We start from the raw sequence: 16,245 nt of genomic DNA on the forward strand, positions 1-16,245 counted from the left end.
TCTCTCTCTCTCTCTCTCTCTCTCTCTCTCTCTCTCTCTCTCTCTCTCTCTCTCTCTCTCTCGCTTCTTTTCCATTCTCTTCTGATATCGCTTCTTTTCTTATATTATATACGTAATATATACTTCGATTAACTATCTTACATCTTTTCCTGTATAATAAAATGGTGGTGGTTTTATACGTATTTATGTATACATATATATATTTCTCTCTTTATATATATTATATACATATATTTTATATACATATAAATATCTATCTTTCTCTTTCTCTCTCTGGTAGTTGGTGAGAAGTTTATGATTTTTCGTTCGTTGACCTTTTTATTATGGGTTAGTTTCTGGTTCTCGTTGAGTATTCCGCGGTTTTTCACGAACACGAACCCATTGCTTGGTTGCTGTTTTTTTTTTCTCTCGAGACTGTATATATTATCACGTTTGTTATCACGTGGTTTTCTCTTATATATGACAGCATGATTTTACCTATTTCACTTCGACGGGGTTGTACATGGTTTTTTGGGGCTTGTCGTCGAGACACTAGTCTCGTACGAATCAAGTATTTTTTTGGTTATGTTCTCTTCTCTTTGTTGCGTCGTTCGATCGATTATTTATTCGATCGAACCGTTGCTCCCTTAACAGGTCCCTCCGATGATCGAGATTCGCGAGCAAAAAGAGTCTCAGTTACAGTTTCCTAGTCGATCTTTCTCACGGACGTATCTTATCGATTCGACAACAAAGAAGTATTCCAACGGTTTTGTATGTTTCTTTTTTTTTTTTTATTCTCTTGGTGAACACAGATCAGCGATTTTATTGGCAAAGAAATATTCCAGTTCCAACAGAAGCTGTATCTATTAAATTATCTATGACCCGAATAAAATTCATCCATCAAAGATTTCGATTGAAACGGTCCGAAATCGAGTACAGCAAAAGATAAAAAAGAAAAATTTCCATTGGTACGCGATTAATTAGGCTTAGATATCCTAGAGTAGTGCTTGTCCCTGTCATCGACTCTGCTACATAGACGCGTCTGCTTGTACACGTAGCTTTCGAATCACAACACGAAGAAATCGGGATTTCCGCGTTAAGAGAGACTATATGGTGAAACGAATCGATACGTCGCACCTATTCGGAGATTACAGTGTCGATGTGTAGATCGTTGAGAAGAAAATTTCACAAAAATTCACACATATATTCCCCACGGTATCGAGAAGAGATCAGGGAACAAAGCGTATTAAATGTTATAGAAACGATGTCACATAATCTTTTATATATATATATATTTTTTTTTTTAATTCTATTTTCTCTGATCGGTAAGCCCTGATGGTTTTCTGCAATAATTAATAGTTTGTAATGTGAAAATAGAGGCACGCGTCGCTCTGTATAATGAAAAAGTATTCGTCACTTTATTTCCCCAAGTTTCTTCTATAAAAAGTGTATTTTAACAAGATTAGGAAACTGGAGGATATACCCACGCATCGAACTCACCGGTTGAATTGAAAGAGCACAGTTACTGAAGTATTAGACAGATTTTTTGTATCAAAAACTGACAAATCAAATTTGTTTATATTATGACTTTTTAATAATTTTCTATCAATAAATATAAATATTTACTATCGACAGAAGGTAACTGAAAATTCATGATAGATGCCATCAAATCTTTTGACAGTTGTTGGAAATATTACAAGGAAAGCTTCTTAAAACTTCCTGTTCTCTTTTAAAATACACTTTTCGTAAAAGAATGTTCGAGGAGTGAATCGATATTTTTCGTCAGAGCTTGATGCGTACTTTCATCTTCACGGGACACGCGACAATGAGCTTTGAGGCGGTAGAAAACGATATCGAGTTCGCAAAGCGACGAGCCTCCCTAGTGTTGGATGGTTTGGTGGAAAAAAAAATGAAAATGATTGTGTAAATTTGCTCACGATAACAAAATTTACGGATGCGAGTGACGTGTGTATATGGCATTGTGCGCAGGCTCGGAAAAAACGGCAGGAAGAGGTGGAGAAGATACGACTGGAGGAGCAACAACGAAAGCAACAGGTAATCCTAAAATGGTTGTTACACGAACTCTGGTTTCTCTGTGCTCGATCGTTGTCTGGCTCCGTTTTACATTCTCCGCCCCCTACCCTAACGACGCTTAAATCAAAGTCGACGAGGAATTCCGACAAGTGTTGTTCGATCAAATGTTGCACGATTTTTACTGCAACGAATAACCATTTAAGTTTGAAAAAATAAATTGAACAAAGTAGGAGTATATCAATAAAAATAAGACATAATTTTTCCAGTATTTTTCCTAAAATTTGCGTCTCATGTTTTACCTTCTTTGTTTTTGTTTGTTAAAGCAGACGACGTATGTAACTTTATCGTAATAAAAAAAAAAACACGGTAGCCACGCAGCAACCTGAAAATGATTTGCAAGTACAATTTGGCAGTTGAATTTAATTCTGTCATATAAGTTGCGTTAATTCTCTTCGTTTGTGAAACCCTTGTATTCGATCTATTTCGTCACATATCCCCCCTACATTATTTGCAACGACGGTGATTTAATTAAAATTAATTCTGATTTCCCAGGAACGCGAGCTGAAGCGGCAGCAAGCGGTCATGTTGAAAGAACAGGTGAGCCCAGCCATAGATCACGAGGTCATTCAGATCGTGTCATTGCTGTAGACTAGACGGTGTGCGTGTGTGTGTTACCGTAGAAATTAGCTTCAGTTTCATTATCTCCATCGCTTTCGTTCATTGTTTCTCGTACTAATCTACGCGGTGTCATGAATATCAACCAATTATTCGCATTTCTCTCTTGCAACAATTTCACTTCTTTTGTATCAAAGAAACTTCGATTAATCTTGACGCTATATTAAACTCGAGGAACCTCTTTCGTTAAAAAAAAGTTTACGAATCGCGTTCTTTCTTCCAATTTCTTATTTTCTGTTTTCAATACGAAGCTGTACGACGGTGAGGAGATCATGATATCGCGTTTTAGTTGTCCCATTTTCGATTCATCCGACTCTCTTTTCTGAACTTTTGTTGAATCGTATCGCTCATCTGTATTATTTATTTTTTCTTTTTCAAGTTGTTTTAATGGACATGCTCTGCCGAAGTTTTGTCACACGTTTGCTTCTCGTTTAGTCGTGGTACGCTGTAGCTTGTCATTGGCTACGAACGTAGATTACGTGTTACCGGGCAGTTTCTCTCGTAACTTTTGAATTTGCGACCGTGGCGTGCGTAATTGCCGCGATCCGTTGCATAGTGTAGCCAGGCCGCGCAAAAAGAGAGCGAGAAAAGTACTGTTAGCCAAGAGAGTAGAGGTAGTTTGAGCACTGGTGGACTGTGGATGTGTTTTGTGCCGCAGATGTACATGCAGGAGCTCACCAAGCAGCGCGAGATGCTCTACACCGTCGAGCTGGTATGTCTCATGCCCAATCTAGTTTAATAAGTCGACCTCACTAAACGGAACGAATCGAGTTTCACGAACGTTAAACTGGCCGTTGACTCCTGGTCGTCGTTGTCGATCAAGTCAGCCCACCATCGATCAATTGAATCTTCCAAGTTGCGAGTTTTTTTGTCATTCATGACGAATCAGTTATAGTCAGTCATATGGACTTCACGAAAAATTGCAAGATTTAATTGATCGACGACTGCAAAGCAATAACTTATAGATCGATAATGATTAGCTGGCTTGGACGGCCAGTTTGAAGTTGTCACGTTTGGTGTGAGATTGAGACTAATCTGCACACACGTTCGTTTCTTGTCGAAGATTGTTTCAAAATCTTCCACGAACGATTGACTAACGAATTTAACAAGATTTTCACGGGCAGTATTAACACTCGCTATTCGAGGCTTAAGTGTTTCTGTGGCTGATACTGTTTTGGGGACTTGTTCGTACACGGCCATCTTGGGAGTACGGATGCTTCATCAGCATTGCAGGTGTTAGGTTCCAGCGGTTACTAAAAATTTCAGTTAAATAGTTACTCGAGGACTGCACCGCTGACAGAACATCAAAGTTTGCTTCCAAAAGGGCATTATTGTCGCTTGGAAGTATAAAACAGTATCAGCTGCATTAACATTCGCTTTCCAAGAGATCCACGTTCGCTAACCAGTCCCGCGATGACAACGTAACACAGTTCGTGATCAGTCATTCATTTCGTAGGCGCTTTCCTTAGCTTCGTTCACTTCGACCTCGTTCAAAGGCTGATCTCCCATTATTATTATCCAACGTCTCTTAATTTTCGAGCATTTACGTTTTAAAGAAGATAAATCTAAATAGCTAAAGCATCCACGAATTGTTTAAAAGTTTGAAGACAGTGTTCGAATCAAAAAGTTAGGAGACCATTGTCACGAAAGCAGCGAGTTCGGGGAACCGAAGAAATCCATTGACGTAGCCGAAATATCGAACGGAGTGTGGTTGGGTAACGAGTTGCACGGTATTTTGAATAAAAGAAAACGATCTAAGCGGCGATGTTTAAGATGCATCCGTGTATACACTGTCATGCGTAGCTTCTCTTGAAGAGTATTTGGGACGGTTGTAGAGTTTGTCGTAGTCCGTGCGTGCCAAAAGTTGTTGCTTAAAAAAAAAAAACAAGAAAAAAAAAGAAAATGAAATTCACGAGAACACCTACTCTGTTGATCCTGCATGAAACATTTCCCGATTCGCTTCTGCCTTTCAATCGTTGAATCGTCTCGTTGGGCATCCTAGGAGAGGGAGAGAAGGAGACAGCATATGGCGTTGGTACGCGCGCTTGAAAATCGTAGAAAGATGGAGGAACGCGAGAAGAAACGGCTCGAGGCCAGGGCTGAGAGAATAGCGACGAAGGAGAAACGCGCCGAACAGAGGAAGATGGAGATGGAGCTGATCGAGCAGATCAGGAAACCCGTGGAGGACATGGAACTGACAGGTATGTATCGAGATATCCTCGAAGCTGTGGGATCTTTTTTACGTGGACTGCTTCCTCTTTCCAGATCACAGACCACTGCCAGAGTTGAAACGAATATCCGGACTCAAGCTGCCCGGCCAAGCGTTCTCGGACATCGTCATGGTATTCGAGTTCCTGCATAACTTCGGGGAGACTTTGGGTTTTGGTGAGTTTCTCGTTACATCTTCTCGTAATTGAATGAAAAAGCTCGATATCCTTCAATCGAGACGGTATCGCCGAAGAGCTCAGCCACTAAGTCAATAACGAATACCATAAAGCACCCCATCACCTTCCCATATATATAATATTAATTTCTCTTTAATGTCGCAGACATGGACTCGCTGCCAAGCCTGAAGAGTCTCCAGCTAGCGCTGCTCAACGACGAAGAAGCCGAGGAGGAGATGCTGTCCGTGATGACGCACCTCCTAGTGTGCGCCATCGAGGATCCAGGGATCCCACAGCCGGCGAGACACACCACAGGACTCGGACAGAGTCTAAGACAGGCAGACATAACTCACGCGAACATCAGCGAGGTGCTGCGGATCTATCTGTACGCGAACGCCACAGGCGAGGTGAAAGCTCTGACAGGCGTCTGCCTCGAACGAGAACGCGACAAGAAGTTCGCCGATCATCATCAGAACGGAGGCGACTATGCCTCCACTTGTTCGGGGAAGAACGCCCAGTTCTACGAACACCTGCACAACAACGAGACGTGGAAGATGTCTGAGAGGCTGAGGGACAAGCCTTTCTTGGCCCTGAATCCGACGCACAAGGCGCAGATGCTCGCGTTCCTCTGCAACGAGCTGTTGCAGAACAAGGCTGTGATCAGGCAAATCGAGGGGAGCTTGGAGACGGTGGCTCAGCTCAGAAAGGAGAGATTCGTGCTGGACACTAAGATCAGGAAGTGAGTAACTCTTCGTATCAGGTTCGTTTGTAGTTCATTTGTTCTCGAGTAGGATTGATGTTGACTGGCGTTTTTGTGCGGTTGCAGACTCAGGCAGTTGCATAGTAGAAAGGTTCGAATGGAAGCTGTTGGCGTGATCGTGAACAAAACTGGCGATACCATCACTATAGAGAAGAAGGAAGTCGACGACGAGAGCAACACGACGTCGACGGCTGTGGGAACGACACCCACGCCCGATGAGATCCACCACGAGGACGAGGTCGAGGACATGTCCGAGAACGAGAGCGAAGGGACTCAACCTGAGGAGGTACAGTGGTTTTATTTTATGTCATCAAATCTACAACTTATTATATACGGTCCCATATACAGACTGTATATACTTAGTATATACAGTCCCATACAGTGGCTTGCCTTGTCAAATCTAAACAAATAACGCACGATCAATAAAAATAAATCAAGGTTGTAACATTCGTGATTCAGGAGGAAGATAAGAATTTATCAGGCGAGGAACTGGGCAAGAAGCTGGACAAACTGTTGAAGCAATCGGAGGAGCAGCTGCAAAAGCTGAACAGCTCCTCGAAACAGCTGCGAGCGCACATATTCGGTCAGGATAGGTACTGGAGACGATACTGGGAGCTGGCATGCGCGGGTGGTATCTTCGTGGAAGCCATGGAGAGCGCCGAGCCGGAGGTCCTGGAGCTGCAGGCCGAGCTGGACGAAAAGTACAAAGACAGGCCAGTGGAGGAGAAGCCCGAGACGAAGCAAGAAGACACCAAGACGAACACCGAGAACCGGGAGAACGAAGCCCCCAACGACGTGAAAGAGGAGAAGAAGTTCAACTCTAGCGAGAAAGAAGAAGACGTGAAGCCACTGGTTGATAAAGCAAAGTCTGAGGTCGAGGATGTTAATTGCAAGAAGGAACACGTGCAGAACTGCGGAACGGAGAACTCGACGAAGATAAAAGAGGAGAAAAAACACGACGTCGACGGTATGACTGACGCGAAGACCAACGTCACGTCCGAGGAAATCAAGCAGGAGACAGAGGTGGTGACCATGGACGTGGACATGAAAGAGGAGACGAAGAAAGAGCACGAAGACACCGACGAGGACATGAAACCAGCTAGGACGATGGAGGACAAGATCGTCGAGACGATTCCGAACGGTGACAAATTCAATCACGTCAACAACATTCACAACGGCAAAGAATTAAACGGCACGTTCATTTCAAGTAAGTTTGAATTTATTATATCCTTGATAGCGTTTAAAATATTTCAAGGTACAGGAGCATTTCCGGTAACGACGTTAGTAATTGCAGATAACAGCAACGAGTTCAATTGGTTTTCAATTCTACCACGCGAGACTTGCGACACTCCGGGGCCCAGCACCAAACAGATTTTCGGAATAGCTGAACCAACCGAGTTGAGAATACCGGTTTTCCCTCCTCCAGCCAGCCCGAATTACGACAGGTGTGACAGTCCAGCGCCGTTGATTTTGACTCAGGACGAAGCAGTGCAGCTGGAGTACCTGAAGGTCCACGGCCTGCCACCCCCTGGTGAAGCTAAACCAGTACCAAAAGGTCAGTAATGTCTCATTAGGATCACAAAACTCACAAAATTATGAAACAGACAAGAGTTCAGTCCTCGCTAAAATTGGTCTACCGTCCATTTTCAGATCTACGGTACGGTTGGTGGAGAATAACAGACGTGGACACGTTTCAAGAACTGCTCGAGCATCTTCATTCCCGTGGAGTCCGCGAGAAAGAGTTGAAACGCACCACGTGGGCGACAATGGAGTCGTTCCTGGCAGTCACCGGCCGAATCAACGTGGACCCGGGCAATCTCACCGCTACCGAACTCCAATCCGCTCCTGACGAACCCGACACACCCATTCCCAAACCAGACAACCCGGAGACTTGGAGCGAACAGGTCGCGCTACGCGTGGACGCGCAACTTCTAGAACAAGTCGAGGCCCTCGAAGACAAGGTCGCCAACGCCAGCATGCAGGTCAAAGGCTGGAAGCTTCCTCCGCGGGCGGGAACCGAGGAGGCCGAGGAAATCGAGAAGCTGAACGAGATGGAGAAGATTAGCGCGGTCGAACAGGCGCGACAAAGGCTACTGTCTCTGGAAGCCGCCATCGAAAGGAGATACTTGAAGCCGCCGTTAGGCGTTTGGTAAGACAACTTGTATTTTTATTTAAGTCGAGTTAATCGAGCTAATGGATCCATTTGTCCCCTTACGTACCTCTTCAGTTACAAAAGATATTAAAAAATGTTTCAATTAAAATTTGTACCATTTCCAAGGACCTGTTTAGATGAAACTTGATACGTCAGGTATCCTAAGTTGATTTGTTTTGTCTTTCAGCACGGGAGATCCGAATTTGGCAGCCTTGAAGGCGGAACAAGCAGCAGCTGCAAATGCCAACTCGAATAACTCAGATCCGAGTAACCAGACCCCGGTGCCTCAAGAAGAGACAACACCGAGAGGACTGAACAACTGGCGTGAAGCGACAGCTCGAGCGCATACATCCGCTCAGCTCGCTATGGCACTTTACATGTTGGAGGCAAGCATCGCCTGGGACAAGAGCATCATGAAGGCTGTGAGTCTAACACCAGCTAGAAACTCGGTCTGCGTCAAGCTACGAAACCGCTGCGTCTCACTCAAAGCTACCAATCAGTACAATCAGCTATTGACTACTTCTCAGGCCTCTGTGGGTATTCGCACTAACTTACTAACCAAAACTGTCCTTTATTTTCTTGCCTAACTCTCGCCCCTCCCGCAACGGTGGACCACAGAGAGCATATCGCTTTCGCTGATAATTGTTTAAAGGATTTTCAAACGAAATGCTCTTCGCGTGTTATTTTCCACGATATACATATATACATTGAACACAAAAAAATGTTTTTACAAATCTAATGACACCTTTGCGAATGCATATGATGCGGCAGTTGTACTCTCGAATTTTACAAATTGTTCGATTAAATTAATAGTGGGTGTGCTTGAAAACACACGAGTGTCGATGATAAGATCAAATGAAATTTTTTAAAAAGCTGCTATAATCGAGTGATTCATTCGAAGATCTAATGGTGGTTAGAGTCTAACGTAACGGTAGCATGCAATAAAAATATGCCGCTTATCGTCTACTAATTTTTACCTTTCATGCTTCGTATTTTTCCTTTTGTAGCATTTCTGCTTGTACCTTTATTTATCATAATTGCTGATTTACATTACGTGCATATTTCGAGCGAAATATCCACTTACTTTAACGCTAATTTAAACAAATTTTAATTTCTCCAGCCCGGTATGATAATACTAAGCTTTTTAATTTAAAAATCATGGGATCAACATGTGCACGATACGGTGAAATCAAATTCTAAATGCTTTACGTTAGTTCCTTTAAGCAAATATATCCAAACACCAGCTTATCCTACTTTATTCTTTTTTAATCGATCGAATAACGTACCTTTCTTTCAGTATATTAACCTTTATCGCATTTAATGTGGTTTTTCATTTCGAATGCTTCATTAATAGCGCCGAATATTACTCGAACTTCATTGGTTCAATGTGACTGGGTACATTTTTCAACTTTAAATGGAGAGTTTGCTTTCATTATTTGTTACAGAATTGTCAGTTCTGTCACAGCGGAGATAACGAAGACAAACTGCTACTGTGTGATGGCTGTGACCGCGGCTACCATACTTATTGTTTCCGTCCAAAAATGGAAAACATTCCTGATGGTGACTGGTAAGTATTTTAAACGTCCACGAAACATTTATCATCGCCGTTGCCATGTTTAATTTAAAAATGACAATTCGTTTCTCAGGTATTGTCACGAATGCATGAACAAAGCAACAGGTGAACGAAATTGTTTGGTATGTGGAAAGAGAGTTGGTAAAAACTTAGTGTTATGTGAACTATGCCCACGTGCTTATCATACCGACTGCCACAATCCTGTTATGCCAAAAGTGAGTGAGATTTCTTTTCAACTATTCGTGCATCGCCCATCCCTTTATCGAATATATCCCTCGATATATTCGATTCTTTTCTTTACTAACCTGTGTCATGCTTTCAGATGCCAAGGGGAAAATGGTATTGTTCTAATTGCCACAGTAAACAACCAAAGAAGAGAAATAGTAGTCGAAGGAGTCATACCAAAGGGGGAGGCACCAGAGAAAGTGAAAGTTCTGACCATCCACCAGCTAGGTGATTACGTTAAAACCAAACAAACATTGTCGACTCGCTGGCTTAACGACGTTTCATACGAATGTACAAGTAGAAAAGAAAATAGCTGCCAAGCTAAAAAAAAACCATGATTCAATAACGTTCAGCGAACGCAAAACGATGAACAAAATAATTTCCAATCGAATAAGAACATATACAAAAAACGCTTTAAAACGAACGAATATACACTGCTCTCATGCGATTATACCGAACTTATATATCCTCAGCCCGTGTCATACACTCGTCGAAAGTTATCGTTGTAAGGAAGTATTTATACTTTATGCAGGGTGTTCCACGATAGATTAGCTATAATCACGCTTCCACATAAAAGCAAAAACTCGTCGATAAGTAGGTTTTAAAATTAAGATTTTTCCTCGTTCGTGCGATGTTCTATGCCCCGTGAATAAAAAGTATCTTGTTAGGTCCCAACGTCGGGACACCCTGTACCTCGTGCAGCGTGTCACTTAACGATCAACGACCACGGGATTGGGGTATTTTCTTAGAGAATTCGTCGTAACGGTCTATAGAGCTGCCTTCAAGTTCTATGATTACTCGAAAAATGTAAAATAACAAAAAAAAAATAATAATAATAATACTAATAATAATAATAATAATGATAAAAAAAAATATATATATATGTACGAAAAATGGGCGAAAAGGGCGAGAGGAAAAAGCGAGACAGATATAGAAATACCTAGAACGAAAGACAGAGAGTCAGAAAGACGAAATATATTCCATCGAGAACAACGTAACCGTCTCAGGCGGAAAAAACACACGCTCGAGTCTTATGCATTCGTCCAGAAGCTTTTGGGACGGGATACACCTCCTGCAAAGAGGAAGCTAATCGTGCAAATAATTTCTCTGTTGTTTTGCGTCGCAGTCCAACGCCGTCAACGGCATCGAACACGCACGTAGAGGACGTCAGTTCGTCGGAACCGGCAACCCCTACCGCCTCGCCACGGAAGGAGGGGAACAATAGGACGCTGACGAAGAAACAGCAACGAGAGTTGGCTCCTTGTAAGATGCTACTCGAACAGTTGGAGCAACAGGACGAGGCCTGGCCGTTCCTCTTGCCGGTGAACACCAAACAGTTCCCGACCTACAAGAAAATCATTAAAACGCCCATGGATCTCAGTACGATCAAGAAGAAATTGCAGGACTCCGTGTAAGTTGCACGCGTACCAACGACTACCTAGTTAACTAAAGTTCTTACTTAAAAAAAAACACAGTTCAATTTAAAATAAAATAAAAAAAAATGTAAAACGCCTAAAAAAAACAGTCTAAGGTCTAGCACAAGCTCACTCTAACTTGATCTCGTCAGCTTCGATCGACACAAAATAAAATAAATAAGAAACAAAATTGGACAAATCCGCAAAACATGTTCCAACGAGTGCTTCTCGATACAGGTACAAGTCTCGCGATGAGTTTTGCGCCGATGTCAGACAGATGTTCATCAACTGCGAGGTATTCAACGAGGACGACAGTCCCGTGGGGAAGGCCGGACACGGGATGCGCAGTTTCTTCGAAATGCGTTGGACCGAGATTACAGGCGCGCCGCCATCGCAGCAGCAGCATCCGCAAACGCATAGCTGAGGATCGGTTCGTTCTCGCAACACCTGCAACAGTTTTGCCCACTTCTACTACTAAAGAGGTAGTGTGTCCATGGAACAATTACGCCTGGGAGTCGTCGAGGAATTACCAAGGGGTCCGTTTTCCGTGCACGTCGACCTCGTTCTAGCGGTCGACCGAACGCAAACTTGATAGAAACTCCATGAACGCGAGCAAATGTCTTTGTGCGCGCGCGCCTCCCCCTCAAAACCCTCCCGACGCTCGTTTATCACCCGTGATCGACGCGTGGGCGCTTCTCGCATTTTAACTTACTCGAATCTCCAACTCTGATGCCGTTTCACCGCTTATTCGACAAACAAACAGCAATTTTCTCCTCCTTTTAATGTTTTGAAAGTAAATTTTGTTGTAGAACTGTATTCCTTGCAGGCACAACTTCAAGCCGAGCTTTTTTTCCAGTAACTAATTTATCTATTTTAAAACACGTACTTAGAACAATATAACTGTTGCAAGATTCTTTTTATTCCCTTAAATGTATAAATTTTAACTTGTGTTAAAAATGGTATATCAAACTTCCCTCGTTAAATTTCAGTTCCATCCAGTGCCGTTTTCTTCAACCTTCCACCATTTTATTCGTGTAAAACTGGTGCTGCCGCGCGGTAAGCGTGGCAAATTCAAACGTTGGCTATCCCAAGTTGCTTTTCGTTTGCTTCGTTAAGCGGGCGGCAACCTTTTATTATTCACGTTGATAATTGTTCAGTGTAAAATTCAACGAGACGAACTTTTACACCACGTTTCGGTATGCGTCGAGACGTTTACGCCGAACGAATTTCTATTTAACTTCGTAGGAATTGTACGCAAAGGGTTAATTCGAGAAGCTTTATCGAGAAAACCACGAGACAGAGATCGAACGCGATAAAACACGTTTTGCAATTCGGAGCTTCTCGGGGTGAACGCGATTTTCAAGCCCGAGTACGATGGAAACACGATATGCAAGATGGTCACTGTACTTACAGAAAGTTAACGAGTAAACATTTTTTGCCTAAGCGAACACGAGATGTAATTTGCGATTGTATTATACAGGCTTAGCGACGATGAGTTGGCAGAAGAAATATTTTGCAAAAATTAATGAATGTGAACAAAACAGGAGAAGTATATATATATATACATACAAAGGTATATATGTATATGAATATAATTGTATAAATATGAATATAGTGTATATGTATACTATATAGATAGTTACACGAAAACATTGCAACACTCATACCTGGACACCTTTGCCCATGAAATTGTCACTACGATAAAAGGGTAACATTTGCTGCAAAGTAAGATACAATAGAATGACAACCGGAGTCAATCTTCCAATTAAGGACGAAGTTAATGCCATTCCACGGATTTTTCACCTTCATTTTTCTACGTTCGCTTTGCCCTTTATTTGCACCAGGAATCACGAGTGAACGGATACCTTTCGGTTGGCTGGAACGATTGCAATAAATAGAACGAACAGATGTAAATCTTCATAAAAGAAACAGCAGTATTTTAAATATGTTCGATGCTATTACATTTTGCAATAAAATTAAATTCTTCGAGAGACTGAACAAGCATGTCTTTCTACTGTGATAAATGAAGATATAATTTAAAGTGTTATACAATATTTTTGTTTGTATAATAAAAGTAATAGAGTCCTTACGAGGTGTTCAATGATGTAAAAGTTTACCGTTACGCTCTGATCGAGTAATACACTCCGGTCGAATGCTCTGAAAATTAAGACGTACTTGTTCAGACTAACGGAGATGCAAGAAATTACCTATATCATTCACATTTCACAATAGTTGTTACATACACACTGCAACGTTGCTTCCGCCGTTGGAGAGCGTGCATTGTTTACAGTCATTATTTTATTCACTGCCGATACGAATTTCCTAATAAGCAATACGTGACACTGTTGAACGAAATTTAATTACAGCAACGATCGACGATTAATTTAATCGCCTTTTGTTGGGAGCGATCAGTTTCGGTAATCAATTAATGCTCAACTTTGATATACGAGTACAAGTGCAACCGGATACGCTGTAACTTGAAACGAAATTTGTGAATACGTGGCTCGTAAAAGGCGAATTGTTTAACGATGCATAATACTCGATGCACAAAGAACTGCGAGCATTCCCCCAAATTTTTCGTTCTCTCATGATTGTATTCCAACAAATGTAATTTCAATACCATGTTCGAAAGCAATACCTATGAATTTCGATTAATTGTCAACAATTGCGTACACATCGACGATTGCCAAGTGGCTTTTAATAAATACTTGCGAGGCCGTTGCACATTCGAGACCGACAAATTACAATACCATCTTCAATTATCGTTGACTATGCTGTATTACCAGCTAAACAAATTAGATCTGGCATGATTCACAGGCTGAGTCATCGATCTCGAATGTGTTAAGGCAAGTTTAACTCTCCGTGACGCTAGTATTGTCGCTACGATGTGTAACGCAGGGTTTCCATAAGCAAATATCGTGCACCAGGAGTACGCCAGTCCAGTGGCGTTAATATTACTCACACAGAATTCAACATACCGCCAGTTTATTTATTTCAAATACTTCGTATTTTGGTTTTCGCAGTTTACATTCCACTGCTTCATCTTCTTTAGTTCAGTATCCATTCTCATGGATGTTATCGTATATAAGAAAACTTTTAGCAATAGTTGTTTTTAAATTTTAGTTAAAAAGTACACCCCTCCATTTTGTTTGCGTAACGATGACCAAATGGCGCCAATCGAGTTGGCGTATCTCCATCCACACGAAAATGATCGCCGTGTGCTCGTGGAAACCTTGCAAAAGTGTTCTCGAATTTTATCCGCGTCGAGTTCAGGCGATAGGACCTCGATTATTAATCGATCATTGTTCCACGTAGCGTTGGGAGATTTTTTAAGCGACGTTCGATTTCGAACTAGATCTTAGACGAAACCTGACGTCCCACACAAGGTGACGTGGTGGCACACTTTTTAAACGAAACGTTATATATCGCGCGTCCGCGGCGTCGCAAGAAGATGGCGCGTGGACGTTTGGGCGTCGATAGTAATTCCTTGGATTTCCAATAATCAGCGGGGTGTATCTTTCACGTATGTAAGTGTGACCATCGTGATGCGCGACGATGATAAACGATCGACAAGAAACGTTCACGGTAATTTCTTGTTTTTTTTATGTAATTGATGTACATTATTGCTCGTAATAGCAGATAGGTTACGTAATAACGAGGATTATTCAAGGAGGAGGAGGCGGAGAGAAACGGGAGAAGTGGTTCGGTCGTAGTGATTGTGCTAAACATTCGTAGTTTGTAAAAGTATTAGCTAGATTGTAAAAGAGAAATGCGGCGTGTGAAAACGACTACGAGATAAAACGATAATTATAAATAATGTGTACGGGGTGCGGCTGAACATGCGGAACGGATGCACCGTGTCGCGTCCGGACATGATCCAAGAACGATCGAACACTGTAAGATCGTAACGAGTAAAACGCGCGTTTTATCGACCCGTGTTCAACGGTGAATCATATATTTTCTTTTTCATTTTAAAACGCAGTAGAAACATGATTTGATTCTTTGTTTAAATATTTGCTGATCGACGATCGACTTCTTTTATATACGTAGACGATCGTTAGGTGGAGCGACGAGTGACGAGAAGCTGGTGTAACAATAAATGTTCTTGTTTGATTTTTCGAGAGCGCAGTATCGGGGCATTTCGCGATCTTACCGAACGTTCTTCAGGATCGTGTACGTCTTAGCGACGAGTATGTACGCGTGAGGATAATGGTGTAACGACACACTTAATGCACGCCTTGCACCCTCGTATTATAGCCGATGCATTAGACATCTCATACATTCAAACACACACACATCCCCCCCCCTTCCCACCCAGCCACCCAACAAGAACAACAAGAACAAATAATTTTTTAAGATTCAATTATTATTTAAATAGTACAGTTACATTGTTAGTATGAATAACGACGCTTTTTATACGAATTTTAGTTTTTAACGTCGATCTTATGATATATTATATGGTATAATGATAATGACAATGGTAATAAACAATAACGATAAATGATATCGATAATGGAACAGATTAAAGAGAAACGGAAAAAATGCGCAAATGAGAAAAAGGGCGTACGAGAAAAACGATAGAACGAGAGAGAGAGAAAGAGAGAGAGAGAGAGAGAGTTAGAGTGAGTGCGTGAGACAGAAAGGGTATCGAAAGAGAGACAGAGAGAGAGAGAGAGAGAGAGTGTGTTTAAGCTAGATGATTGTCTATAGTATAAACGAAGGCATACGTTAGGTAGCCTCGATGCTATTTAAACAGACTTAATTAATGTATTGCAAATGAATTAATAAAGTGTAAGCGAAGCGTGTATCTGTACAGTGAAATCTTTTTTTCTGAGTTATTTGGATCGTTCGAGTTCAATGACGATTTTAGTTTCGTTTATTTCCCGCCTAGATCCGCGTATTTTTAATTAATTTGATAAAACGCGATAACTACCGATCTTTTCACTATAATATTCGATTTTTATGAGGATGATTACAATAGTTTACTTCCTTGCATCGACGATTTACTATCAGTTTAAATATTAATCTTTTCTTTGAATTTATAATTT

At 41.6% G+C, this 16,245-nt stretch overlaps 1 protein-coding gene across 4 annotated transcripts in view; it reads left to right on the top strand.

The window, feature by feature from the left end:
• The window catches only part of LOC128878529 (bromodomain adjacent to zinc finger domain protein 2B), a 168,374-nt gene extending 152,373 nt beyond the window's left edge, over positions 1 to 16,001 (top strand). For all 4 annotated transcript variants that reach the window (XM_054126823.1, XM_054126817.1, XM_054126831.1 and 1 more), the window contains 16 exons: positions 1,969 to 2,034; positions 2,566 to 2,610; positions 3,347 to 3,400; positions 4,691 to 4,889; positions 4,954 to 5,073; positions 5,238 to 5,811; positions 5,899 to 6,118; positions 6,292 to 7,039; positions 7,127 to 7,387; positions 7,483 to 7,981; positions 8,172 to 8,517; positions 9,430 to 9,551; positions 9,631 to 9,772; positions 9,880 to 10,010; positions 10,909 to 11,193; positions 11,435 to 16,001. In XM_054126823.1, the coding sequence (XP_053982798.1) occupies positions 1,969 to 2,034; positions 2,566 to 2,610; positions 3,347 to 3,400; positions 4,691 to 4,889; positions 4,954 to 5,073; positions 5,238 to 5,811; positions 5,899 to 6,118; positions 6,292 to 7,039; positions 7,127 to 7,387; positions 7,483 to 7,981; positions 8,172 to 8,517; positions 9,430 to 9,551; positions 9,631 to 9,772; positions 9,880 to 10,010; positions 10,909 to 11,193; positions 11,435 to 11,621 (3,999 nt within the window). In that variant the 3' untranslated portion in view covers positions 11,622 to 16,001. The remainder of the gene's footprint in view (positions 1 to 1,968; positions 2,035 to 2,565; positions 2,611 to 3,346; positions 3,401 to 4,690; positions 4,890 to 4,953; positions 5,074 to 5,237; positions 5,812 to 5,898; positions 6,119 to 6,291; positions 7,040 to 7,126; positions 7,388 to 7,482; positions 7,982 to 8,171; positions 8,518 to 9,429; positions 9,552 to 9,630; positions 9,773 to 9,879; positions 10,011 to 10,908; positions 11,194 to 11,434) is intronic.
• Positions 16,002 to 16,245: the final 244 nt, after the last annotated feature.

This window comes from Hylaeus volcanicus, chromosome 1 (assembly GCF_026283585.1).
Source record: "Hylaeus volcanicus isolate JK05 chromosome 1, UHH_iyHylVolc1.0_haploid, whole genome shotgun sequence".
In the NCBI taxonomy this organism is placed as follows: Eukaryota; Metazoa; Arthropoda; class Insecta; order Hymenoptera; family Colletidae; genus Hylaeus; species Hylaeus volcanicus.